We start from the raw sequence: 26,848 nt of genomic DNA on the forward strand, positions 1-26,848 counted from the left end.
ATGTTGAAACATGCACACACAAGGACACAGTGATTCCATCCATGGAAATATGCTCAATTGGAATCTGTGGTCATGCGCAACAAGAGGCATGTTCAAGAGTATTTACAGCAGCATTATTCAAAATGTGTGTAATATTTCATGATAAAAAAGTTTAAAATTAACAGTAATTTTAAAAATCAGTGTTCAGCATAACAGTAACAGTATCTACTATCTTTGTGGAAAAATATGAAGGATATTTTCTTAGTTGCTTTTATTTGCATAATCTATAAGCATATACCACCCATCCACCCACCCACCCACCAACTAATCAAGACTGGTTTCTTGGTTAGGGAAATCTGTGGGACTGGGGGAAAGAGCCATGTGAATGTATTACCTATTAAAAAATTAAGTTTAAAAGTTACCAATGGGTTCAAGGTGGAATAGATACAATTCTCCCTATTTCTCCTGCTAAGTAGCTAGAAACCCTGGACATTATATATAAAAAAAAAGATAAGAAGACTGTCAGTTGGAGAGAAGGAGGCTAACTGGCTAGGGACCTTGGAACCTGAGGAGTGACACAGCAGTGATTTCCCTGAGTTTCCTTTTCACCCCATATATCTTGGACTGGGTGGTGGAGAAGCTGGCAACCCAGAACGCCAACTGGTGCAGATAAAAACAGTCCCAAGAAAGCCTGCTCTCTCTAGCCAAAGTACCAGGAAAGGGCCAATGTAGCAAGAGAGAAAAATTTAGATAATTACTGCCCTACTCCAGCCAAGCATCACAGAAAAAAGCTGCAGCTCCCATCCCAATTCTCATCAGCAAAGGCTGAGTGGGGAGCCTAGGTTTTCATCCCTGCCTGGGGATAATGAGGCCCCTCCCACACAGTGTCAATTTAGGCTATGTGGGGATCTTGAACTTCTACCCCCAACACAGTAATGAGGCACCTTTTTGTCTCCCCACCAGGGTGGTGTCAGAGGTGGTCTGGTGGGGAGCATGAAATTTCACCTCCAGCCAGGATCAACAAGGTGCTTGTCCCCTCTGGGGTGTCAAAGGAGGCTAATTAGGGACCTGAACTTCCACCTCCACCTGGCAGTAAGAAGGAGATTCTCCTTTTTTAGCAGAACAGTGTTGGAGGGAGACTGCTAACACAAGATTTAAATAATATCCAGAGTCCCCAAAATATCCAGGACATAACTGAAAATCAGGCATCATGTGAAGAAGCAAGAAAATCTTAACTGGAATGAGAAAAGACAATCAACTGACACTGACACTGAGATGACACAGATGTTAGAATTATCAAGGATTTTAAAGCAGCCATTATAAAAATGCTTCAGGGATTTCCCTGGTGGCACAGTGGTTAAGACTCCACACTCCCAATGCAGTGGGCCTGGGTTTGATCTCTGGTCAGGGAACTAGATCTCACATGCATGCCACAACTAAGAGTTCACATGCCACAACTAAGGAGCTGGTGAGTCACAACTAAGGAGCATGTGAGCTGCAACAAAGGAGCTCACATGCTGCAACTAAGACCTGGAGCAACCAAACAAATAAATAAATATTAAAAAAAAAAAAGCCTGGCTACACATTAGAGTCGTCAGGGGAACATTTTGTCCCTGTTCTAACAGTACTTTGTTATTATTTTTAAAAAATGCGGGGGCTTCCCTGGTGGCGTAGTGGTTGAGAATCCGCCTACCAATGCAGGGGACACGTGTTCAAGCCCTGGTCTGGGAAGATCCCACATGCCGCGGAGCAACTAAGCCCGTGTGCCACAACTACTGAGCTTGCGCGTCTGGAGCCTGTGCTCCACAACAAGAGAGGCCGCGATGGTGAGAGGCCCGCGCACCGCGATGAAGAGTGGCCCCCACTTGCCGCAACTAGAGAAGGCCCTCGCACAGAAACGAAGACCCAACACAGCCATAAATAAATAAATAAATAAATAATTTTAAAAAATGCTTCAATATACTTAAATGCAAAAATAGAAAGTCTCAGAAAAAAAGATATAAAGAAGAACAGAATGGAAATTTTAGAACTGAAAAATAGAATAACTAAAATTTTAATATCAGTGGAAGAGCTCAATAGCAGAATAGAGAGGACAGAGGAAAGAATTAGAGAACTTGATGATAGAACAATAGAAATGATCCAATCTGAACAACAGAAAGAAAATTGACTGGAAAAAAAATGAGCAGAGCCTCAGGGACCTCTGAGACTATAATAAAAGATCTGGCATTCGTGCCATCAGAGTTCCAGAAAGAGAGGAGAAAGTGTGGGGCTGAAAAGTATTGGAAGAAATTATAGCTGAAAATTTCTCAAATTTGGCAAAAGATATCAACTTAGAGTTTCAAGAAACTGAGCAAACCCCAAAAGGATAAACCAAAGAAATTATACGAAGACACATTATAGTCAAACTTCAGAAAACTAAAGACAAAGAAAAAATCTTGAAATCAGCAAGAGAGAAATGACACCTTACCTATAGGGGAAAAACAATTAAAGTGACAGCAGATTTCTCACCCAAAACCATGGTGGAGAGAAGGAAGTGGCACAACATTTTTCAAGTGCAGAAAGAAAAGAACTGTCAACCCTGAATTCCATATCTGGCAAAATTATCCTTAAGAAATGAAGCGGCCATGGCCATTAAGTACATGAAAAGATGCTTAACATCATTAATTATCTGGGAAATGAAAATCAAAACTACAATGAGATACTACCTCACACTCACTAGGATGGCTAGAATCAAAAAGTCAGATAATAACAAGTGCTGGTGAGGATTTGGAGAAATTGGAAACTTCATACATACACCGCTGGTGGGAATGTAAACTGGTGCAGCTGCTTTAGAAAACAGTCTGGCAGTTCCTCAAATTATTAAACATAGAGTTATCATTTGATCTAGCAATTCCATTCCTAGGTGTATATATATACTTGAGATAAATGAAAATATATATCTGCATAAAAACATGTACACAAATGTTTACAGCAGCATTACTTATAATAGCCAAAAGGTGGAAACAACCCAAATGTACATCAGCTGACAAATGAATAAACAAAATGTGATACACCTGCACAATGGAATATTATTCAGCCACAAAAAGGAAGGAAATACTGATACGTGTTACTACATGTACATGCTACACTTCTTCCCTATCTATTTGCCTACCTACATATATACCTGCTGACCTATTATGGACTGGTGACTTCCTACTTTATTCAGTGGGTTATAACCTATTACTATCATTATTTCTTTTGCTACTCAAATTGCCCCAGGTTTGGCCAGAGGGAGCTCCTTAAAAACATTATGCTGAGTGAAAGAAGCCAGACAAAAAGATCACATGTTATGTGATTCCATTCATGTGAAATGTCCAGAATAGTAAAGTCTATAGAGACAGAAAGCATATTAATGTTTGCTTAGGGTTGGAGGAGGCAGGGAGGTGAGGTGGGGCAGAGTGATGGCTTAAGGGTATGGGGTTTCTTTTTGAGGTGATGAAAATGTTCTAAAATTGATTGTAGTGATGGTTGCACATATCCATAAACATACAAAAAACATTGAATTGGACACTTTATTTTAAAAATAAATTTATTTATTTATTTTTATATTTGGCTGCGTTGGGTCTTTGTTGGTGCACGTGGGCTTTCTCTTGTTGTGGAGCACGGGCTTTAGGCACATGGGCTTCAGTGGTTGTAGCACACGGGCTCAGCAGTTGTGGCTTGTGGGCTCCAGAGCGCAGGCTCAGTAGTTGTGGCTCATGTTGCTCGGCGGCACGTGGGATCTTCCTGGACCAGGGCTTGAACCCGTGTCCCCTGCATTGGCAGGTGGATTTTTAACCACTGCGCCACCAGGGAAGTCCCTGAATTGGACACTTTAAATGGGTAAACCATGGTATGTGAATTATATCTAAATAAAGCTGTTACTAAGAAAGAAGAAATGAAGGAGAAATCAAGATATTCTCAGAAGAAGGAGAACTAAGAAAATCTGTTGTCAGCAGACCTACCCTAAAAGAATGGCTTAAAGGAAGTTCTCTAAACAGAAAGGAGATGGTAAAAGAAGTCTTGGAATATCAGGAAAGAAGAAAAATGGAAAGAGAAAAAATATGGGTAAATACAATAGACTTTCCTTTTCCTCTTGAGTTTTCTAAAGTATATTTGAAGGTCAAAGTAAAAAGTATAACATTTTTATGATGTGGATCTCCATGTATGTACAGGAAATATTTAAGACAATTGTAATTGGTGAGGGTAAAGGGACTTAAAGGGAGCTAAGTTTTCTACACTTCACTCTAACTGGTGAAATGTCAACACCAGTAGAGACCTATGTGGTGATGGAATAGTTCTGTATCTGGATTATTGTACAGGAATCTACACATGTGTAAAATGGCAGAGAACGACATGCACACCGCAGAAATGTCAATTTCCTGCTTGTGATAATTGTACTCTAGTGATGCAGGATGTAATCATTAGGGGAAACTGGGTAATGAGTTACATGAGACCTCTCTGTACCATCTTTTCAACTTCCTATAAATTTATAATTATTTCCAAATAAAAAGTTTTAACAAACTACTAAATTATCCTCAGAAAGATTGGAGTAGGGGACACAGCAAAAAAGATCAAGATGCTATTAAAAACGAGCACTCACAGGAGTTCCCTGGTGGTCCAGTGGTTAGGATTCGGCACTTTCACTGCTGTGGCCAGGGTTCAATCCCTGGTCAGGGAACTGAGACCCCGCAAGCCGTGCAGCACAGCCAAAAAAAAATAAGAAAAAAGAAAAAAAAGGGGGGGCCATTCACTTCTTCCTCTCTATCTGCCTACCTATGTACCTACCTACCAATTATAGGGTCTGGTCACTTCCTACTTTATTCAGTAGATGATAATCTATTACTATTATGATTTCTTTTGCTACTCAAATTGTCCCAGATTTGACCAGAGGGAGTTCCTTCAAAGTGGCTCCTGTGTCATTTTGACATGTTCCCATCTTTTGAGTGCTTCATTACTTCCCAGCACAATGAGTTCTTCCAGAATCATTTTGTACTTTCTCTGTTCCAACCCTGGAGTCAGTCATATCTCCAAGAAGCTCTAGTTCCTTTTAGTGACAAATGGTAAATCAAGGTGTGCTCATTGTGCCTGGCATATAATTGTCATTTCAGCAGTCAGAGAAAGGAATGTTTTTCCTTATAGGAGAATGCCAACTAATCAATATAGAAGAAATGATGGAATTAGAAAAACACCATTAGGGAAGTAGCACCGTAATTAATTGTTACAGGCAAGAATCATCGCTAGATGCTACAATCAGTGGACAAAAGCATGAGAAATAGTCTCAATGTATACATAGTCTCATTGTATCTCCCCACAACCTAGTTGTTAATTACAAAGAGAAATATAGTAACTTTACAGTACCTGACAGATGCCATCTTAGCCAGGCGATCAAAGTTAACATTATCAATAAAGGACAAATTGGTATTGAATGCTTGCCAGCGTGAGGCACTGAGAAGAACACAGCATCATTTCTGTGATATTTGACAAAAATGAAAAACTTGAATCTAATTATGAGGAAGCAGGGAAAAAACCCAAATTGAGGGACATTCTTCCAAATGGTGTCATGAAAGTCAAGGAAAGTGTTTCAGATTAGACGGTAAAGGGACATGACAACTAAACATAATACATGAGCCTGGATTGGATCCTGGATCAGGGGGAAATGCTATAAAGGATGTTATCGTGACAACTGGGAAAACTATTTACAAATTGTATGTTACTGAAACCGAGCAGGACCCTGTGGGGCTCCTGGGCATGGAAGCCTTTCTGTCCCCTGTTCTTTATTTTTAAGGTTTTTGTCTTTATTTATTTATTTATTTGGCTATGCTGCATGGCTTGTGGGATCTCAGTTCCCCAACCAGGGATTGAACCTGGGCCCTGGCAGTGAAAGCCTGGAATCCTAACCACTGGACCACCAGGGAACTCCCTGTCCCCTAATTCTTGTTTGTAGGGAATAGATTCCAGCCTCCATGACCTTCCCTGACTTCCAAAGGGCAGATTTGAACAGTTGCTAATCAGGGAAGGGAGAGGATGCAGAGACAAGGGAGGAGCAGCCAAGAAACAATAGTGAAGCCTTGGGGCAGGGTCCTGGTTCCTCCTCAAGGGATATGCATAACAATATCTCTGAGCTCTTCTGAAGAACTAAAACCCCCAACAAATGGAAGGTGTTAGCATTCCTCATTCCAGAGAAGACCACATGAGGCCAGATTAAAGGAACCAGAGAAGCTCATCAAGAGACTACCTGAGACCAAATTAAAGGAGTGCAGGCCCTGCACACACTCTAATACTTATCAGCAAGCCCACCCTTGAACCATTGTTATAAAACTCCTCATCAAATCCTTCCGAGTTGGGACACACAGTTTTTTGGGGCAGGAGCCTACTGTGTCCCCATTTGTCTGGCAAAGCAATAAAGCTACTCTTCTCTACTTCACCCAAAACTCTGTCTCTGAGATTCGATTTGGCACTGGTGCACAGAGGCCGAGTTTTTGGCCTCATTAGGTAATTAGATAATACACATCAAATATTAGATAGTACTAGATCAATGTGCAATTTCTTGATTTTGATAACTGTACTGTGATTATGTAAGAGAATGTCCTTGTTCTTAAGAGATACACATTAAGTATTTAAGGGTAAAGGGGAATTATGTCTGCAAACTACTCTCAAGTGGTTCAGAAAATAAAGTTTTAAATATATCTGTGTGTATACACATACATACATACATATATACATAAATTGAGAAGAGAAAGCAAATGTGGCAAAATGTTAACAGTTAGTGGATTTGGGTGAAGGGCAAAAGAATCGAACGTTTCAAAAGAATTAATGCTTTAAAACTCTTAGTAGAAAATATAGGTAAATATTTGTTTAGGCCTTGGGGTAGGTGAGGATTTCCTAAACAACACAGAAAATGCACTAAGTATCAAAGACAAGATCTAGTGATTCAACTGTGAGGGAATGAGGAACCTTTATTCATTGAAAGACATTTGTTCTTTGGGGGCCCTTATTAGTGAGTGTTCAGGGGCACAGAGCAGGCATGGAACTCACAGTACCTGCTCCACCACCAGCAGCTCCGGGGGCAGATCCGCAAGCACTGGGCAGTGCCCAGCACTTCTCCATCCACCAGCTCTCCTGAGCACAGCCCCAAGGGTTGCTGAGAGCAGGACCTCCACCTGAGTCTCTAGCAGCATGTCTGACCTACTCCCCTTCACTGCGCAAGGGCACTCACCCAGGGAAAGCCCTGGGGTCAGGCTTGAGGGAAGCTCTCATTCTGCCTGCCCATCCTCCTGATCCTTGCTCTCTTGCCGGTGACCCCAGGACAGACCGGCCGGTGTGTAGGTGACACAGGGGAGGAGCCTCAGGTGGCGGGGAGGAGTGGCTATTTGCCAACCAGTATGGGAAAATTAAAATATTCTATCATTTGGCACTGGTAAACATTTTTTAAAAACTATCTTTACCGTTTTTAAAAATTGAAGCAGGCTTCCCTGGTGGTGCAGTGGTTAAGAATCTTCCTGTCAAAGCAGGGGACACGGGTTCGAGCCCTGATCTGGGGAGATCCCACATGCCGCAGAGCAACTAAGCCCATGCGCCACAACTACTGAGCCTGTGCTCTAGAGCCTGTGAGCCACAACTACTGAGCCCACGTGCTGAGAGCCCGTGCACCACAACAAAGAGTAGCTCCCGCTTGCCGCAACTAGAGAAAGCCCGCGCACAGCAACGAAGACCTAACACAGCCAAAAACAAATAAATAAGTAAATTTAAAAATAAAAATAAAAAATAAAATAAAAATAAAAATTGAAGCACAGTTAATTTACAATGTTGTGTTAGTTTCAGATGTACAGCAAAGTGATTCAGATATTATATATATATATATATATATATATATATATATATATATATATATATATATATATATATATATACTTTTTCAGACATTGTTAAACATTTTAACAACTCTGACAGCCCAAGCTGGTGGACAAAAGACCACCCTCATCTGTCTCTCCCTCCCTGGGAGTCACACAGGGAAAGGGTACAAAGACCATGCCAGGCACAGATGCCCCTCTGATCCCTTTCCGCACCAAAACAGACACTTTGGACTCCACCCTGGCTGGGTAGGCTTATGTGATGTGAATGAGAGGGATTTTGGAGCTAGTGATTTGGATACAAAGTTGCTAATATAGAAGCACCCAGATTCTAGCCTCAGCAGCCACGTACAAAAAGGTTTGGTTTTATGGCCCATTTCTACCATGGAGGATGGCCTGTGTCTCTGCCACCACCAGGACGCTTACAAGGACTCCCTCATCCTAGGTGAGGATCCCCACTCCAGCTCTTGACGGCTCGCCAGTGAACCACACAGCAATGTCTCAGTCCCAAAACATTCTGCACTCTCACCCCCAGGGAACGCTGTGCTGCCAGGACTGGCCACTCACTGCCCATTATGTCCCTGGCCATCTGCTCTGTCCCACCCTGCAGCTGGCTTGGGGCTCAGTCCCCAAGGGCTGCTCTCACTCCTGCCCCAGCACACTTCTCCATCACCTCCTGTGATATGACCCTGCCCTTCTAAACCCTATCCCAGCCTAGCAGGAGGGCTCCCAGGGCACTTACTAGGCTGCCTGAAAGTATGCAGTGTAGCTCACTGCGCCCTCGCCTGGGGCTGGGGGTACCCTAGTCTTTCCTGCTCCCATGCTCCTCCCTCTGGCTTTCCCTGCTTACCCTACCTACTCCTGTCCCCTAACTTCTCCCTGCTCCCTCTCCTGGTTCTTGTTCCCTCTGCATGGTCCCCATCTGACTCTTCCTTGGTCCCTCTGTTTACTGTTCCTTCTAAATGTTTCTTGTTATTTCTGACTGTCCCCTGGTCTGTTTCCTGATGCCTCTGTTTATTGCTTCCTCTGATTGTCCCTTGTTCCATTGTTTCATGCCTCTTGTTTCTTCTTCCCTCTGACTGATCCCTGATGTCTCTGACTGTCCCGTGTTCCCTTTGACAGCTATTCCTCTAGCTGATCCTTAGTCTGTGGCACCATTCTGGTTGTGCCCCAGTCCATCTGGCTGCTCCCTGGCCCTGATGAGGCTCTCTCATTCCTTCTAGTTGACACAGACTGACTGCCCTTTGACTCCTCTGACTTCTTTGTAGACCCAGTTCTTCCCTGCTCCTTGGGCAGTCCTGGAATGCATTTCTAATATGCTCTCATCTGGTGCTCTGCATCTGGTCCATGGACCACTCTCTGTGAAGTGCTGGTCTACCTGGCTCCTAGCCTAGGCTCTTGATCATCAACATATACTACTTCTGTGTGCTTTGTGCCACAGCTGGGTTCTGTACTTTCACCTCTCCATCACTTGCATTACATCTGACCTTTGACTGGCTCCTTTGGCTGTTTCTTGGGCAGGGTGACCAACTGTCCCAGTTTGCCTAGGACTTTCCCTGTTGTAGCAGTGAAGTTCCACATCCCATGAAGCCCCTATTGCCCTATCTCAGGGAACTATGGATGCTCCCCAGACTCTCTCTGGCTTCTGCAACTGTCCCTTAACCCCAGTGCCCACTACATGGGGCCTCTGCCTTCGGGAATGGATACTATGCCTTCCAGCTGTTCTCTAGTCCCTCTAGTTGTTCCCAGGTCAGACAGGCTGCTATCCAAACCAGATATACCTTTGATGTCCACTTTGCTGTTCCCTCTGGCTATTCCCCAACCTCAGTGACTGTTCCTTGTTGCCCCTGGTGCCCTTGGCTACTCCTCATCCTCAGAGGTCCTTTTGTCTCTCCAACTGTCCCATGGGTCTGTCCCCTTCCTGCCCCTCCAACCTGTTCTACAGCCTCAACAGCTGGTCCCTGCTTCCTCTGGCTGCTGCCTATCCCAGGCTCATCTTTCCCATTTCCCATTTCTGTTCCCCAATATCTCCGCCTTTCCCCATCCCCTCAGATTCTCCTCTGACTCCTGGCACCTCTTGAAGTGGCTTGTCTGGCAGGCTCTTACCCAAGTGGCTTGTCTGGCAGGCTCTTACCCACCAAACCTTTTTGCTTTTTCCTTTTAGCTGAGTCTTCTGTTTCCTTGTCCCTCTGGACGGTCCCTGTTCCCTTTGGTCGATATCTGGTTCCTCTATTTCCTGGTCCCTCCTCCCATTTTGAGATCCTTCTAATTGTTCTCATATCCTCTGGCTCTTCCTTGCTCCCCACTATTAACACTTCTCCAGCCCCGACTACTGTTTCTTGGTCTCTCTGCTGCTCCCTGGCCTCTGGCTCTTGTTTCCCATTTCCTCTGTTTGTTCTACTGATTTCCCACCTGTCCCCTGGGCCCCTTGGTTATCCTCTATTTCCAATAAGTGCAACATGGTCCCTCCAGCTGTTCCCTGTGGCTATTCCTCATCCCTCTTTCTCTTACTGACCCCTCTGCCTGTTTTCCAGCTTCAGCCACTATTTCTTAGCCCAACTGGCTGTTCCTCACCGCTGGGGACATTTTTATTGGTTCCTTGGTATCTCTGCCCATTCCCTGCTCTCTGACATCTAATGAAAAAACTAAGAACCTAACAAATAAATACGTGAATAAATAATATTTACCAGGGTCTTGGTCATTTCCATCTCTTCTTGCAAATGGGCAGAGGTCTATGGTTGCGAAGGAAGACATGAGTGGAGAAATGTGCCTTGCAGAGATCAGAATCATTCGTCTAGAAATTCCCACACATTGGCTGGGCAAGAGACCATGTGCAGAAGGACTGGGGAGGACCACATTGTTGTGGCCCCAACCTGTGGGTCTGTGACTGATATGATGGAGAAGACCCTGGACAAGGACAATTTTCCAAGAGTGGAAGTGCCCTACTGTTAGGCAGCAATTCGTTTACCATTCAATGTCCCTATACCTTTGACTCAAAATATAATTTCAGTGACTTGGGCAAAAAGATTTAAGTGTAAGAATTTCATCATAGCAGTTTTTATCACAACAGAAAACCTGGAACACCCTAAATTCACATATAGTGGATTGGTTAAATTAGATATAGTTTATCCAAAGGATATAAAGCTATGCATCATGTGTGTGTGAAGAAAAATATTTACTGGCTAGAAAATTATATTAAACTGCCAAGTTAAAAAGGAGACAACCAAATACTATGATTTCATTTTTAAACTTGAGCTATACAATGTATATGTGTGTGGTATATATGTACACTCACAGCCCCACATGTATACCCACATACATGCACATACAAAGGGAAAAAAAACTGTAAGGAACTATAGCTAAATGTTAACAATGATTAACTTTGGCTAATGTTGGAATTATAAGTAATGTTTTAGTCTCTTGTATTTGCTTACCTGTATTTTCTAACATTATATTGTGAAATAATGAAATTATGAAATAGTAAATATCAAAATAATTTTTTAAAGTTTAATATTATCCTAATGACCACATGACCCTGAGCCCCTGTGACAACGAGCCTGTCCCCAGAGGTGACAGCATCCACAGGACAGTCGGAAAGAGGGAGCTGTGGGGCAAGGTCTGGCTCCCTCATCATGTTCCTCTGTTTACAGAATCTCAAGGGGAACTTTTAGTGGGAAACTTGGTCTTGGCTATTGTGTGGTGAGGGTGGAAGACACGGTCGGGAGACAAGCTTCCAGTCCACTGATGTCACTCACAATCCCAGAGGCCTGGACAAGTCATGTACCTTCTCAGGCCACTTTACTCATCTTTGAGAAGAGGAGGAAGAAGCAGAAGGGCCCTAGACACTGTGGTCACCCTACTACCCTGCCTTTCTCTAAGTTCCAAAGAAAAGGGATTTTTCTGCCCTAGATCAGGGTAGAGGAGAAATCAGCAAATCCCCAAGGATCAGAGGAAAGCAGGCTCTGGTAGGGATCAGCTGAGTGTGTGCACAGAGCCAGTGAGGACTGAAGGGCCTGTGCTGGGCGTCAGGGGGTAGCGTCTCCCTGGCTGGGGCCGGTGGTCACCCCCACCCAGACCTCGCTCGCAGACACCCTGCAGGGAGCTGCCTCCCCCTCCTCTAGGCTGTGGGGCTGACCCTCCCATCCCACCTTTCCTCCATCGGCTGCATCACATTTTCCACTGAAACAGGAAGGGCTCTGGATGTGGGACACCAGCCACGTGGTGCTCACGCAGCAGGAGGATGGTGACCTGTCTCAGGGACACCAAGTCTGGAATTTGCCCCTCCTGTGACACACTTGCCCCTGCCCTGAGTCCCTACTGACAGGTCGGGGCCATCTCCTCACTGAATAAACTCCTGCCCCTTGAGCCCTGTCCCTCCTCACCTCACACACACTGCCACGTCCCTCTGCAGCCAGGGCTGGGGACCACTGGGGAGAGCTCCGGTTGGCTGGCATTGTCCCGCTGAGCCTCAACCCTCAGGCTCTCCTGCTGACAACTCCGCTCTTCCCAGTACCCTGAGGCCAGGCGGGTCCGTGGACTCAACCAGAGCTTCTGGGGCTGGAAGGAAGATCCTGCAGCCTTCACTACGGGGTCTGGCCCAGGGGCTCCACAGAGACTCCAAGAAACCTGGGAAGACAGTGTCCACGTGGTCAGTCATTCAGCATTCACCCCAAAAATGCTTCCTGGGGGCACCAAAGTACAGTTTACAGCACTGGATACTGTGGAAGAGAAAAGTTCAGTAATCAACACCAAGTATTAGCATACAATATGGAAAAAAACTCATGAGATTTGGTGTAAAACGAATGAGAATTTGAATTCCAGCTCTTCTGCATTCTAGCTGGAATCTGGCGAAGTCACTTTAGTCTGAGTTTCTTCACCTTAACACTGAGGATGAAAACACCCATCTCATAGGGCTGTTAGAGTTAAATGACATGATGCTTCAAAAGCACTCCTGTTTGGCACCAGGAACACACTCCACTGATATTAAATATTGCTGTTATTATAAGGTGCAAGGAATGTTTTATTCGGTACCTCATTTAATTTTCACACTCATCCTATGATATAGGTATTACTTTTGCTATTATTCCCATTTACCATCAGATAGAGCTGTTCATAAATATTAAGAAATTTGCCCCAAGATCTCTTAGATTAGGGGGAAGGACAGGGATTCAAACCCAGGTCTGCCTAGCTCCAAAGTACATTTTCTTAACTACTGTGCCATATGGTATTCTAAATGTGGAAGAATCACAATAAACATTATTTCTGTTTCTTGCTGCCTTTAAAGCGCTCTGGCTGAAGGATGACATGTCACATGTGATAAACCAAGTGTCTGTATAATTCAGTGTACATTCTGGGCAACTTATAGAGCCCACCCACCCTCTTCTGCCAAAGATGAAAACATAAACACTTTGTCCCCTCTCTCCCAATTCCCATCTGGCCCTGAAAGTCAGCATGTCTGCACAGGCTCCTAAATCGGTAACCTACACTGCTTGACAAAAACTGTGTCCCAAATGGTGCCATCAACTGGTTTCCATAGGTTCCTCAAATAATCACCAACACAGGCAACACAACCCCAATAGAAAATCAACTATTAATCTGCTCAATGCCCCCTGGATCCAAACCTGACCTCCTATAGGACTCCATAACTCACAACCCATATGTAGAGGCAATGACTCCCATAAACCCCTCAAATATAGACCTTCCAGTCCATCACATACTAACTCACACAGTCCTGCAATTACCGATGTCTACAGGTCCCAATCAATGACTCCTATAGGGCTCCTAAAACTGTCTCCCAAAGACTTAAAATCCCAGGCTTGCAATCAATCTTTCACCACCTCGGTGTCCCAATCAATAACTCTCATGGACTGACTGATGACTTCAGATACTTTAGATGACTTCAGACCTCCAACTCTTATAAAACCTCAAGAATTTCTACAGAGATCTCAATCACTTACCAACATATGTCTCTAATTATGTTTCTTCAAGGATTTCCCAAGATTATCACTCACTGACCCAACATGAATAGCATCTATAGGCCCTGGATTATCTAATCCTACTGGACTCTAACTCCGTGATGCACCCCCACAGAAATCCTCCGAATCCTTTACTCTCAGAGGAACCAAGTCAATCCCAAATCTGGTTTGGTATTGAATTTAAAGAATAAAAAGAAAACTTAAAATGCTTCCAGGCAGAAACAACATGTTATTTACAATGGAAAGGGATCACAATGGCACTAGATTTATTTGCAACAATAGGAGCCATATTAGAAGAAAACATCTACAAATTATTGAAAGGGACTGCAATCCAAGAATTTTAAACCCACTCTAGCTGAATACCATGCTTCCATTAGAGCAAAAGACAATTTTAGACATACAAGCACTTATAACATTATATGCCAATATTAGAATCTCAGGAGAATACTCAAGGGGATAGTCTAACCAACTGTAAATTCAATAGTAACAGAAACCTCAAAATTGGAGGAAAGCAATTTTGAGAAATGATTATTGCAATTGATATATAGTTATAACTGAGTAAAGAAAAATGTATGTAATTGGGCATCTGGAACAAATAAGATTATTACTATTAATAAGTGGAAAAAATTTTAATATCCTGGGGGAATTTACTGAGTGAAATGAGGAGGAGGAAAATTATGCATCTCTTTTACTGGATCCAAATAATATTACAACATTATTTGGATTTAGAAATAGAGAAAATATAGACAAACACATTTGTAAGGAAGGTGAAGGCAACTACTAGCAGAAATTGATAAAGATAAAACTCCAAACTATAATTCCAAAATAATAAGAAATTAGAGGGGAATTAAGAGAAACATGACCAAACCAGCAAAAGAGAAAGTGAGGAAATATCAACCACATAAAATAAATAGTAAACATAAGATAATAGGAGGCATAAAATCAAATACATTAGAATTCAACTAAATTGAATGAGCTGAATTCTGATGTAAAAGATAAAGACTATGGGATTGGGTTAAAAAAAATACAGTTGCCACACATCTAAAACAAAAAGACAAAGATGTGAAATGAAGCACTGGACAGAAGTACGCCATATTATTTACTACTCTTTCCATTATGGTCAGCATTAGTTATGCCTTGTTAGGAAATCGTTGCCTACCTCAGGGTCATAAAGATGTTTAATGTTTTCTTCTAAAAGTTTTACTGTTTTATCTTTCACATTTAGATCTATAGTCTTCCCAGGAAGGATTTGGTGTGTGGTATGTGTTAGGGTCAAGATTCATTTCTTCCATATTGGTATCAAGATGATCCAGTACCACTTATTAAAAAGATTACCCTTTTTCCATGTTGCCTTGTGACCATATATGTGGGAGTTCATTCCCAAACTCTGTATTTCCATTGGTCTATTTGTCTATTCTTGGACCAGTACTACACTGTCCTAATTAATGTGCTTCATATTAAGCTTTGATATCTGGTAGAGTAAAAGATTATTAAGTTGGATTGCATTAAAAGTAAGGACCTCTGTTCATGAGAAGACAAAATTAAGAGCATAAAGGCAAATCCCACAGTGGGAGAAGATAATTGCAATACCTGTATCTGACAAACAACTCATATCTCAAATATATTAAGAATTCCTAGAAATCAATAAGAATGATAGAAGAAGAACACAAGGATCAGAAACTTCACAAAGAAGATATCCAAATGGCAAATAAGCATAGGAAAAGATGCTCAAATTCATAAGTTAGCAAGAAAATATAAGCTACAGATACTCCTCCACATCCACCAGAAATGGCTTAAATGAAAAGGATTGAAAATAACCAAGAGCTGGCGAGGTTGTAGAGCAACTGAAACTCATAAATTGTTTTTTAGGAGCATAAAATACTACAAACACTTTGGAAAACTGTTTGGTAGTATTTGTTAAAGCTGAACATATGCTTTATATCCTATGACCCAGCTATTCCATCGAAGCATTTACTCAAGAGAAATGCGAACATATGTTTACCAAAAGACAGGTACGATGATGGTCACAGTGGCTTTATTCAAAACTGAAAAGTATGCAAATGCCCATCAGCATTAGAATGGATAAACAACTTGTCCTTTATTAATACAAGGAATTAATACACAGCAACGAGAATCAACAACTGCTATACACAACATGCACAAATCTCATCTCATGAACATTATATTGGCCAAAGAAGCCAGACCTGAAACAGCAATGAATCAATACTGTATGATTACATTTCTATAAATTTCAAAAACATGTAAAACTAATCCATACTGTTAAAAGTTAGGATATTGATACCCCTTGGGAGGAAGTTAGTGATTGGAAAGGAACACAGGAGGGCTTTTTGAGTGTTAGGAGTGTTTTATTTCTTGATCTAGGTGGCTGGTTGGGCAGGTTTGTTCAGTCTGTTAAAATATCAACAAGCTAAACATGCATAATGTGTGCACTTTTCTGTATTATAATTCAATAAAGATTTTAAAAATATATAATACACCAGACAAATGCAAGAAAATGAAAGTAGGTCTAGAAATATAATAATTGAGGTGGAAATTAAGGTCCAAGGTGCTCAATAGATTAACAAAAAGGGGGTCTCTTTTAATATAGAATATACAATAAAGAAGTGATAACTTGCATAAACCTTTTGGGTCATTCAACATATACAAATAAAGCCAGCACAAATGCATGGAACCACGTGAAGTCTTAAAAATCATAATTATGGGGACTTCCTCTTCTGGAGATGAAGTAGATATAATTTTATCTATTCTTCCTGCTAAATACAACTGAAAACTCTGGACACTATCTAGAAAACATAGGAAAACTCTGAAAGGTGGAATGAAGAAGGCAGACTGGCTAAGGATCCTGAGACCTAAAAAAATGACATGGCAGTGAGTTCTCTGGATTATCCCTTAGCCTCATATATCCTAGACTAGGTGCTGGAGAAGCTACAACCCAGAAAGGCCAATGGGTACAGACAAAAACTGCCCCAAGAAAGCCTGCTCTCTCTAGTCAAAGGACCAGGAAAGGGGCAGTCTAGCAAGATAGAAAACTTTCAGACAATGATGGCTCTACTCAAGTCAAACACAGAAAACACTGCAGCCCCAGCCCCACGACTAACAGCAAGGCCAAGTGGATCCAAGCCTACACTTCTACCCTTGTCAGACTGTAAGAAGGCACCCCCAGGCCCCAGTCCCCTGCCAGGGTGGTGTCAGAGAAAGCCTAATAGGGTGCTGTATCTTTCTTTCCTTGCTGGGAAATAACAGCTGCCTTCTCCTCCCCTACCTGTTGGTAACAGTGGATACCACGGGAAGCAGTGACGAGGTGCCTACCTCCTCCCAGCCAGGGTGGTATCAGCAGAAGCCTAGTGGGGAGCTGGAACCCCCACCCTCACTGAACAATAACAAGGAGCCCCCTGGCAAAAAAAAAAAAAAAGAGGGCAAGCGAGAACCTGGACTTCCACCCCACCTGTCAGTAACAAATGTCACCTGTGATGTGACATTTTCCTTCACCAAACAGAGCTCTGTCAAAGAAAGCCTGATAAAACATAAGAGTCAAATAAATTCTAGAGCCTCATAATATAATATCCAAAATGTCCTGGACATACTAAAAAAAATCAAGTGTCATTAGAGAAATGCAAATCAAAACTATAATGAGGTATCACCTCACACCAGTCAGAATGGCCATCATCAAAAAGTCTACAAACAATAAATGCTGGAGAGGGTGTGGAGAAAAGGAACTCCTACACTGTTGGTAGGAATGTAAATTGGTACAGCTACTATGGAGAACAGTATGGAGGTTCCTTAAAAAACTAAAAATAGAACTACCATATGACCCAGCAATTCCACTACTGGGCATATACCCTGGGAAAACCATAATTCAAAAAGATACAGGCACCTCAATGTTCATTGCAGCACTATTTACAATAGCCAAGACATGGAAGCAACCTAAATGCCCATTGACAGATGAATCGATAAAGAAGATGTGGTACATATATACAATGGAATATTACTCAGCCATAAAAAAGAATGAAATAATGTCATTTGCAACAACATGGATGGACCTAGAGATTATCATACTAAGTGAAGTAAGTCAGACGGAGAAAGACAAATAACATATGATATCACTTATATGTGGAATCTAAAAATTAATTGAAATGACTCTGTATACAAAACAGAAACAGACTCACAGACATAGAAAACAAACTTATGGTTACGAAAGGGGAAAGGTGGGGGGAGGGATAAATTAGGAGGTTAGGATTAACATATACACACTACTATACATAAAATAGATAATCAACAAGGACCTACTGTATAGCACAGGGAACTCTACTTAATACTTTGTAATAACCTATATGGGAAAAGAATCTGAAAAAGAGTAGACATAAGTAAATTATAACTGAATCACTTTGCTGTACAACTGAAATTAACACAACATTGTAAATCAACTATACTCCAATATAAAATTTAAAAATTTTTTAAAAGAAAGAAAAACATCAAAGCTAAGAAAAGGGGAAGAATACATATGAGCTTCACTTGTGTTCAGGAAAAAAAAAATCAGGTGTCATACTAAGAACCAGGAAAATCTCAACTTGAATGAGAAAAGACAATGAGGATGGCGGAAGAGTAAGACGTGGAGATCACCCTCCTCCCCACAAATACATCAGAAATACATCTACATGTGGAACAACTCCTACAGAACACCTACTGAACGCTGGCAGAAGACCTCAGACCTCCCAAAAGGCAAGAAACTCCCCACGTACCTGGGTAGGGCAAAAGAAAAAAGAAATAACAGAGACAAAAGAATAGGGACGGGACCTGCACCAGTGGGAGGGAGCTGTGAAGGAGGAAAGGTTTCCACACACTAGGAAGCCCCTTCGCGGGTGGGCAGAGACTGCGGGTGGCAGAGGGGGGAGCTTCGGAGCCGCGGAGGAGAGCGCAGCAACGGGGGTGCAAAGGGTAAAGCAGAGAGATCCCCGCACAGAGGACCGGTGCCGACCAGCACTCACCAGCCCGAGACGCTTGTCTGCTCACCCGCCGGGGCGGGCGGGGTTGGGAGCTGAGGCTCGGGCTTCGGAGGTCGGATCCCAGGGAGAGGACTGGGGTTGGCGGCGTGAACACAGCCTGAAGGGGGCTAGTGCGCCACGGCTAGCCGGGAGGGAGTCCAGGAAAAAGTCTGGAGCTGCCAAAGAGGCAAGAGACTTTTTCTTGCCCCTTTGTTTCCTGGTGCTCGAGGAGAGGGGATTCAGAGTGCCTCTTAAAGGAGCTCCAGAGACGGGCACGAGCCGTGGCTATTAGCGTGGACCCCAGAGACGGGCGTGAGATGCTAAGGCTGCTGCTGCCGCCACCAAGAAGCCTGTGTGCAAGCACAGGTCACTATCAACACCGCCCCTCCCGGGAGCCTGTGCAGCCTGCCACTGCCAGGGTCCCGTGATCCAGGGACAACTTCCCCGGGAGAACGCACAGCGCGCTCAGGCTGGTGCAACGTCACGCTGGCCTCTGCCACCGCAGGCTCGCCCCACATCCGTACCCCTCCCTCCCTGTGGCCTGAGTGAGCCAGAGCCCCCGAATCAGCTGCTCCTTTAACCCTGTCCTGTCTGAGCGAAGAACAGACGCCCTCAGGCGACCTGCATGCAGAGGCGGGTCCAAATCCAAAGCTGAACCCCGGGAGCTGTGCAAACAAAGAAGAGAAAGGGAAATTTCTCCCAGCAGCCTCAGAAGCAGAGGATTAAATCTCCACAATCAACTTGATGTACCCTGCATCTGTGGAATACCTGAATAGACAATGAATCATGCCACAATTGAGGCAGTGGACTTTGAGAACTGTAGCCTTGGGGTTTGCTGGTCTATACTACGAAGCTACAGTAATCAAGACAGTATGGTACTGGCACAAAAACAGAAATATAGATCAATGGAACAGGATAGAAAGCCCAGAGATAAACCCACGCACATATGGTCACATTATTTTTGATAAAGGAGGCAAGAATATACAATGGAGAAAAGACAGCCTCTTCAATAAGTGGTGCTGGGAAAACTGGACAGCTACATGTAAAAGAATGAAATTTGAACACTCCCTAACACCATACACAAAAATAAACTCAAAATGGATTATAGACCTAAATGTAAGGCCAGACACTATCAAACTCTTAGAGGAAAACATAGGCAGAACACTCTATGACATAAATCACAGCAAGATCCTTTTAGACCCACCTCTTAGAGAAATTGGAAAAAAAAAACCATAAATAAACAAATGGAACCTAATGAAACTTAAAAGCTTTTGCACAGCAAAGGAAACCATAAACAAGACGAAAAGACAACTCTCAGAATGGGAGAAAATATTTGAAAATGAAGCAACTGACAAAGGATTAATCTCGAAAATATACAAGCAGCTCATGCAGCTCAATATCAAAAAAACAAACAACCCAAACCAAAAGTTGGCAGAAGACCTAAATAGGCACTTCTCCAAAGAAGATATACAGATTGCAAACAAACACATGAAAGAATGCTCAACATCATTAATCATTAGAGAAATGCAAATGAAAACTACAATGATATCATCTCACACTGGTCAGAATGGCCATCATCAAAAAATCTACAAACAATAAATGCTGAAGAGGGTGTGGAGAAAAGGGAACCCTCTTGCACTGTTGGTGGGAATGTAAATTGATACAGCCACTATGGAGAACAGTATGGAGGCTCCTTAAAAAACTAAAAATAGAACTACCATATGACTGTTGGTGGGAATGTAAATTGATACAGCCACTATGGAGAACAGTATGGAGGTTCCTTAAAAAACTAAAAATAGAACTACCATATGACCCAGCAATCCCACTACTGGGCATATACCCTGAGAAAACCATAATTCAAAAAGAGTCATGTACCACAATGTTCACTGCAGCTCTATTTACAATAGCCAGGACACGGAAGCAACCTAAGTGTCCATCGACAGATGAATGGATAAAGAAGATGTGGCACATATATACAATGGAATATTACTCCGCCATAAAAAGAAACGAAACTGAGTTATTTGTAGTGAGGTGGATGGACCTAGAGTCTGTCAGACAGAGTGAAGTAAGTCAGAAAGAGGAAAACAAATACTGTATGCTAACATATATATATGGAATCTAAAAAAAAAAAAAAAAGGTTCTGAAGAACCTAGAGGCAGGACAGGAATAAAGACGCAGATGTAGAGAATGGACTTGAGGACACGGGGAGGGGGAAGGGTAAGCTGGGACAAAGTGAGAGAGTGGCATGGACATATATACACTACCAAATGTAAAACCGATAGCTAGTGGGAAGCAGCCACATCACACAGGGAGATCAGCTCGGTGCTTTGTGACCACCTAGAGGCGTGGGATAGGGAGGGTGGGAGGGAGGGAGACACAAGAGGGAAGAGATATGGGGATATATGTGTATGTATAACTGATTCACTTTGTTATAAAGCAGAAACTAACACAGCACTGTAAAGCAATTATACTCCAATAAAGATGTTAAAAATAATAATAAAATTTAAAAAAAAAGAAAAGACAATGAACAGATGCGAACATTGAGATAATATAGATGTTGGAATTATCTGACAAGGATTTTAGAGCAGCCATCATAAAAATGCTTCACTGTGCAATTATGAAAAAACACAAAACAAATGAGACAATAGAAAATCTCAGCAAAGAAATAGAGGATGTAAAGTAGAACTAAATGGAAATTTTAGAACTAAAAAATATAGTAACTGAAATAAGAAACTCAGTGGATGGACTCAATGACAGAATGGAGAGGACAAAAGAAACAGTGTACTTGAAGACAGAATAGAAACAAACCAATCTGAACAACTACAGAGAGAAAATTAACTGGAAAAAAAATGAAGACAGCTGAGGGACATGTGAGACTATAACAAAAGATTTGACATTCGAATCATTGGTGTCTAAGAGGAGAGGAAAAAGTATGGGGTTGAAAAAGTATTTGAAGAAGTAATGGCTGAAAATATTGCAAATTTGGCAAAAGACATCAACTTACATATTCCAGAAGCTGAATGAAACACAAACAGGATAAAACAACAGCAACAAACAACAATAAAAATCCACGCCAAGACACATCATAGTCAAACTTATGAAAACTAAAGAGAAAGAAAAAATCCTGAAAGCAGCTGGAGAGAAATGATGCATTATCTATAAAAGAAAAACAATTTGAATGATAGCAAATTTCTCATCGGAAACCAGAAGGAAGTGGTACAACATTTTCCAAATGCTGAACTTTCAGCCCAGGATCCTATCTCCACTGAAAATATCCTTCAGGAATGAAGAAGACATCAAGACATCCTCAGATAAAGGAAAACTAAGAGAATTTTTTGCCAGCAGACCTACCATAAAACAATGGCTAAAGGAAGTTCCTTAAACAGAAAGGAAATTCTAAAGGAAGAAAACTTGGGACATCAGTATGGAAAAAAGGATACGGAAAGAGCAAATATGTAGGTATATACTTTCTTTCTCCTAAGTTTTCTAAATTATGTTTGACAGTTGAAGCAAAAATTATAACACTATCTAATATGGTGCTCAATGCATGTAAAGGAAATATTTAAACACGGGAGGATAAAGGGACATAAGGTAATTAAGGTTCCACGCTTCCCTGGAAGTGGTAAAATGATACCAGTAGATTTTGATAAGTTGTGTTTATATTACATGATACATAGAACATCCAGTTAAAAAGCTATATAAAGTGACCCCCCTGAAAACACTATAAATAAATCAAAATGGAATTCTTTAAAATGTTCAAATACTCCAAAGAAGGGCAGGAAAAAGAAAAGAGAAAAACAAAAATAGAGAGAATAAACAGAAAACACAAAATATGACAGACTTAAACCTTAACATATAATTACACAAAGTATAAATGAAATATACAAATTGTAAGACAGAGATGGACAGATTAGATTTAAAAAATCATGACCCAACTATATACTGTCTATAAGAAATTTACTATAAATATAATGATATATGTAGGTTGAAAGTAAAAGAATAGAAATGATATATCATGCAAATATTAATTAAAAGGAAGCAGGATTGGATTTATGGGATAGAGTAGACTTCAGAATAAAGAAAATTACCAGGGACAGATAGGGACATTGCATAATGATAAAAGGGTCAATCTACCAAGAAGATATAGCAATCCACACAGACCTACTAGAGAATGGACTTGAGGATATGGGGAGGGGGAAGGGTAAGATGTGACAAAGTGAGAGAGTGGCATGGACATATATACACTACCAAACGTAAAATAGATAGCTAGTGGGAAGCAATCGCATAGCACAGGGAGATCAGCTCTGTGCTTTGTGACCACCTAGAGGGGTGGGATAGGGAGGATGGGAGGGAGGGAGATGCAAGAGGGAAGAGATATGGGAACATATGTATATGTATAACGGATTCACTTTGTTATAAAGGAGAAACTAACACACCATTATAAAGCAATTATACTCCAATAAAGATGTTAAAAAAAATAGATATAGCAATCCTGAATGTATATGCAACGAGCAACTGAATGGCAAAATATGTGAAGAAAAATTTGATAGAACTGAAAGGAGAAATAGACAAATTCACTAGTTGGAAACTTCAATACCCTTCCTTCAACAATTGATAGAACAACTAGACAGAAAATCAGCAAGGTTATAAAAGAAATCAAGAGCACCATCAACCAACAGGATCTAAGCAACATTTATAGAGCATTCTACCAAACAATAGCAGAATACACATTCTTTTCAAGTGCCCATGGAACATATACCATATAGACCATATCCTAGATCATACAACAAACCTCAACAAATGTAAAAGAGTTGATATCATAAGTAGTGTGTTCTCTAACCACAATGGAATCAAACTAGTAATTAATAACAAAAAGACAGGAGAATCTCCAAACACTTGGAAACTTAACAACATACTTCTAAATAATCCAAGAATCAAAGAGGAAGTCTCAAGGGAAATTTTAAAAATACATTGAACTGAACAAAAATGAAAATACAACATATCAAAATTTGTGGGATACTGTTATGTTGTGAAAGGCAGTCTTGTGCATGCAGTCTTTCAACTCCTACTTGTCCATATAAGAATGGGCCTTGGGCCTGGAACACTTCCTTACCAGGGATAAAGAGCCCACACAGCCTGTGTTGGGCTTATCACCTTGTGTGGGAATATCTCCCTATTTCAGACTCAGTGTGTGCTATTTTGTTCTGTTGAAGCTTGTACATCAGTGACCCCTAGGCACAGCCCCAGCTTTCAATTTTTCAGCCTCCATGGGGGAGGGGTGGGAGTCCTTCCTCTGTGGCATAAGAGAGGTGTGAGGAGTATCTTACTTTAGTTTATATTCCTTTGCTAACTAATGAAGTTGAGCATCTTTTCCAATGCTAATTTGCCATTTGGCTGATGGAGGACCCACTAGCCATGAGGAACTGATGCACACTATTGAAACTGATCTTGCTCTGTCTCTTCTCTGTGTGAGTAAAGTGTTGTCCCATCCAGTGCTTGACTGTGCTGTGCTTTCCTTGGTAACACTGATACCAAGATGCCGTGGGCAGAAGTGTTCAGGGTCCTCCCCTGGGATTGATAACCAGTGTACAAGCTAAAGCAGTGTTGTGAGGAAAATTTATAGCACTAAAGATATACATTTGAAAGGAGAAAAAGCCTTAAATCAATAATCTAAACTCATTTCAAAACACTAAAAAAGAAGGGCAATGTAAACCCAAAGCCAGTAGAAGAAAGGAAATAATAAAAGTAGAAGCAGAAATCAATGAAATTGAAAACAGGGAAACAATAGAGAAAACCAATGAAACAAAGAGCTGGTTCTCCAAAAAAAGAACAATAAAATAAACAAACCTCTAGTAAGACTGACAAAGGAAAAATCAAAGAAGACACAAATGACTAATATCAAAAATGAAATAGGGGATATCATTACAGACCCTGCAGACATCAAAAGAATAATTTAAAAAATACAATGAACAACTTTACACACATAAATTTGACAAGTTAGATGAAATGGTCTAATTCCTCAAAAAGTACAAACTACCATAACTCTTCCAATATGAAATAGTTCATTTGAATAGCTTCATAATTGTTAAGGAAATTGAATTTGCAATTAAAAAAACAACCGAAATAGAAGTCTCTAGGCCCAAATGGTTTCAATGGAGATTTCCACAAACTTTTCAAAAAGAATTAACACCAACTCCACACTATCTCACCCAGAAAATAGAAGAGGGAATTCTTCCTAACTCATTCCATAAAACCTGATAGCAAAACTAGACAAAGAGTACAAAAAATACATTATTGATGTGCTAATGTTTTCCTGCTGGGTTTATATGTAGTTTGCACAGCAAATTTTGCACATTTTGTCATCACCTGTATTTGAAAATAGGATGTGTCTTGATGAATTATCTCATTATCTAACCCTACCCCCAAAAAAGTCCAACAAAAGAAAACTGGAGACCTTCATGAACATAGATGCAAAAATTCTAAACAAAATATCAGCAAATATAATTCAACAATATATAAAAAGAATTATACACCATGACCAAGTGGAGTTTATTCCAAGAACACAAGACTAGTTCAATATTTGAAAATCAATGTAATCCACCATATTATCAGCTTAAACAACAAAAATCATATGATCATATCAATTGATGCAGAAAAAGGTTTTGACAAAATCCAACACCCATTCATGATAAAAACTCTCAGAAAACTTGAAATAGAGGGAAACTTTGCCAACTAGATTTTAAAAAATCTACAAAAAACCCCACAAAACACAAAAACTACAAGAAACATCATACTCAATAGTCAGAGACTGAATGTTTGCCCCCTAAGATCAGGAACAAGGCATGACATCAACAATCACCACTCTTATTCAACACAGTAATAAAAGTTCTATCCAGTGCAATGAGGCAAGAAAACCAAATAAAAGCCATACAAATAGAAAAAGAAGAAATAAAACTGTCCCTATTTGCAGATGATATGGTGGTCTACACAGAAAATCCCTAGGAACCTACACAAAAACTTCTAGAAGTAATAAGTGGCTTCAGCAAGGTTACAGTTACAAGAACAACACACAAAAATCAGTTGCATTTTCTTGTAATGGCTTGCAGAATCATAAGGTGTCCCCAGAGTCGGTTTGTCAATGTGTTCTGAAGGAAACCTGGGACACAGCCAAATGCAAGCAAAGTCATCCTCAGACAGAAATATTCCTAAAGAAGAGTGCAAAATAATCACACTGGAACGAAACTACATGAAATCATGGTGAAGTACTAGGAGGATGGTGTTCCGTGTGGGGTATGTGATAATTAAATAATTTTAATTAATTAATTTATTATCTGCCTTCTTTCAAAATCGATTTAAGAAGACTGCTTGTAATCTAAAATAGGGAAAATGGACAGAGTCTATGTTTTTGTTAAAGTTGATGCAGAACTTTCAATGTAAACAGCCATTGTATCTGGTGGATATGACTTTTCCAACAATATAAAGACATACTCTGTCCTGGAAACAAACAAGCAAAAAATCAGGTGTATTTTTACACACTGCAAATGAACATAATGAAACAAGTTAAAAATACAATACTTTAGGGACTTCCCTGGCAGTCCAGTGGTTAAGACTCCACACTTCCACTGCAGGGGGCACGGGTTCAATCCCTGGTCTGGGAACTAAGATCCCGCAGCCAAAAAAAACAAACCAAAACCAAAACTAAACCAAAACCAAAACCAAAACAAAAAACAATACTTGACATCACTCAGAAAACGAAATATTTAGGTGTAAATGTAACAAAACATGTAGAGGGCTCCTATGCTGAAAACTACAAAACGTTGATGAAAGAAATCAACAAAGATCTAAATAAATGGAGAGAGATACTGTGTTTATGGCTTGGTAGCCTCAACTTAGTAAAAATACCAATTCTCCACAAGTTGATATACAGACTTAATATAATTTCTATCAAAATCTCAGCAAGAATTTTTTGTAGATATAGGCAAAATTATTCTAAAATCTATGTGGAAAGACAACGGATCTA

The 26,848-nt window shown here is 41.0% G+C and overlaps 1 protein-coding gene across 7 annotated transcripts in view; it reads right to left on the bottom strand.

Moving 5' to 3' along the window:
- The window catches only part of ZNF41 (zinc finger protein 41), a 55,513-nt gene that overhangs the window by 15,071 nt on the left and 13,594 nt on the right, over positions 1 to 26,848 (bottom strand). For 5 of the 7 annotated variants that reach the window (XM_082446413.1, XM_082446418.1, XM_082446414.1 and 2 more), the window contains exon 2: positions 12,233 to 12,476. The exons of 1 other annotated variant lie outside the window; for it this stretch is intronic. In XM_082446413.1, the coding sequence (XP_082302539.1) occupies positions 12,233 to 12,304 (72 nt within the window). In that variant the 5' untranslated portion in view covers positions 12,305 to 12,476. Of the gene's footprint in view, positions 1 to 10,537; positions 12,206 to 12,232; positions 12,477 to 26,848 lie in introns of those variants that run through there. One more of the 7 variants, XM_082446417.1, reaches the window with a different exon arrangement.

This window comes from Balaenoptera physalus, assembly GCF_965194825.1.
Source record: "Balaenoptera physalus genome assembly, chromosome: X".
Lineage (NCBI taxonomy): Eukaryota > Metazoa > Chordata > Mammalia > Artiodactyla > Balaenopteridae > Balaenoptera > Balaenoptera physalus.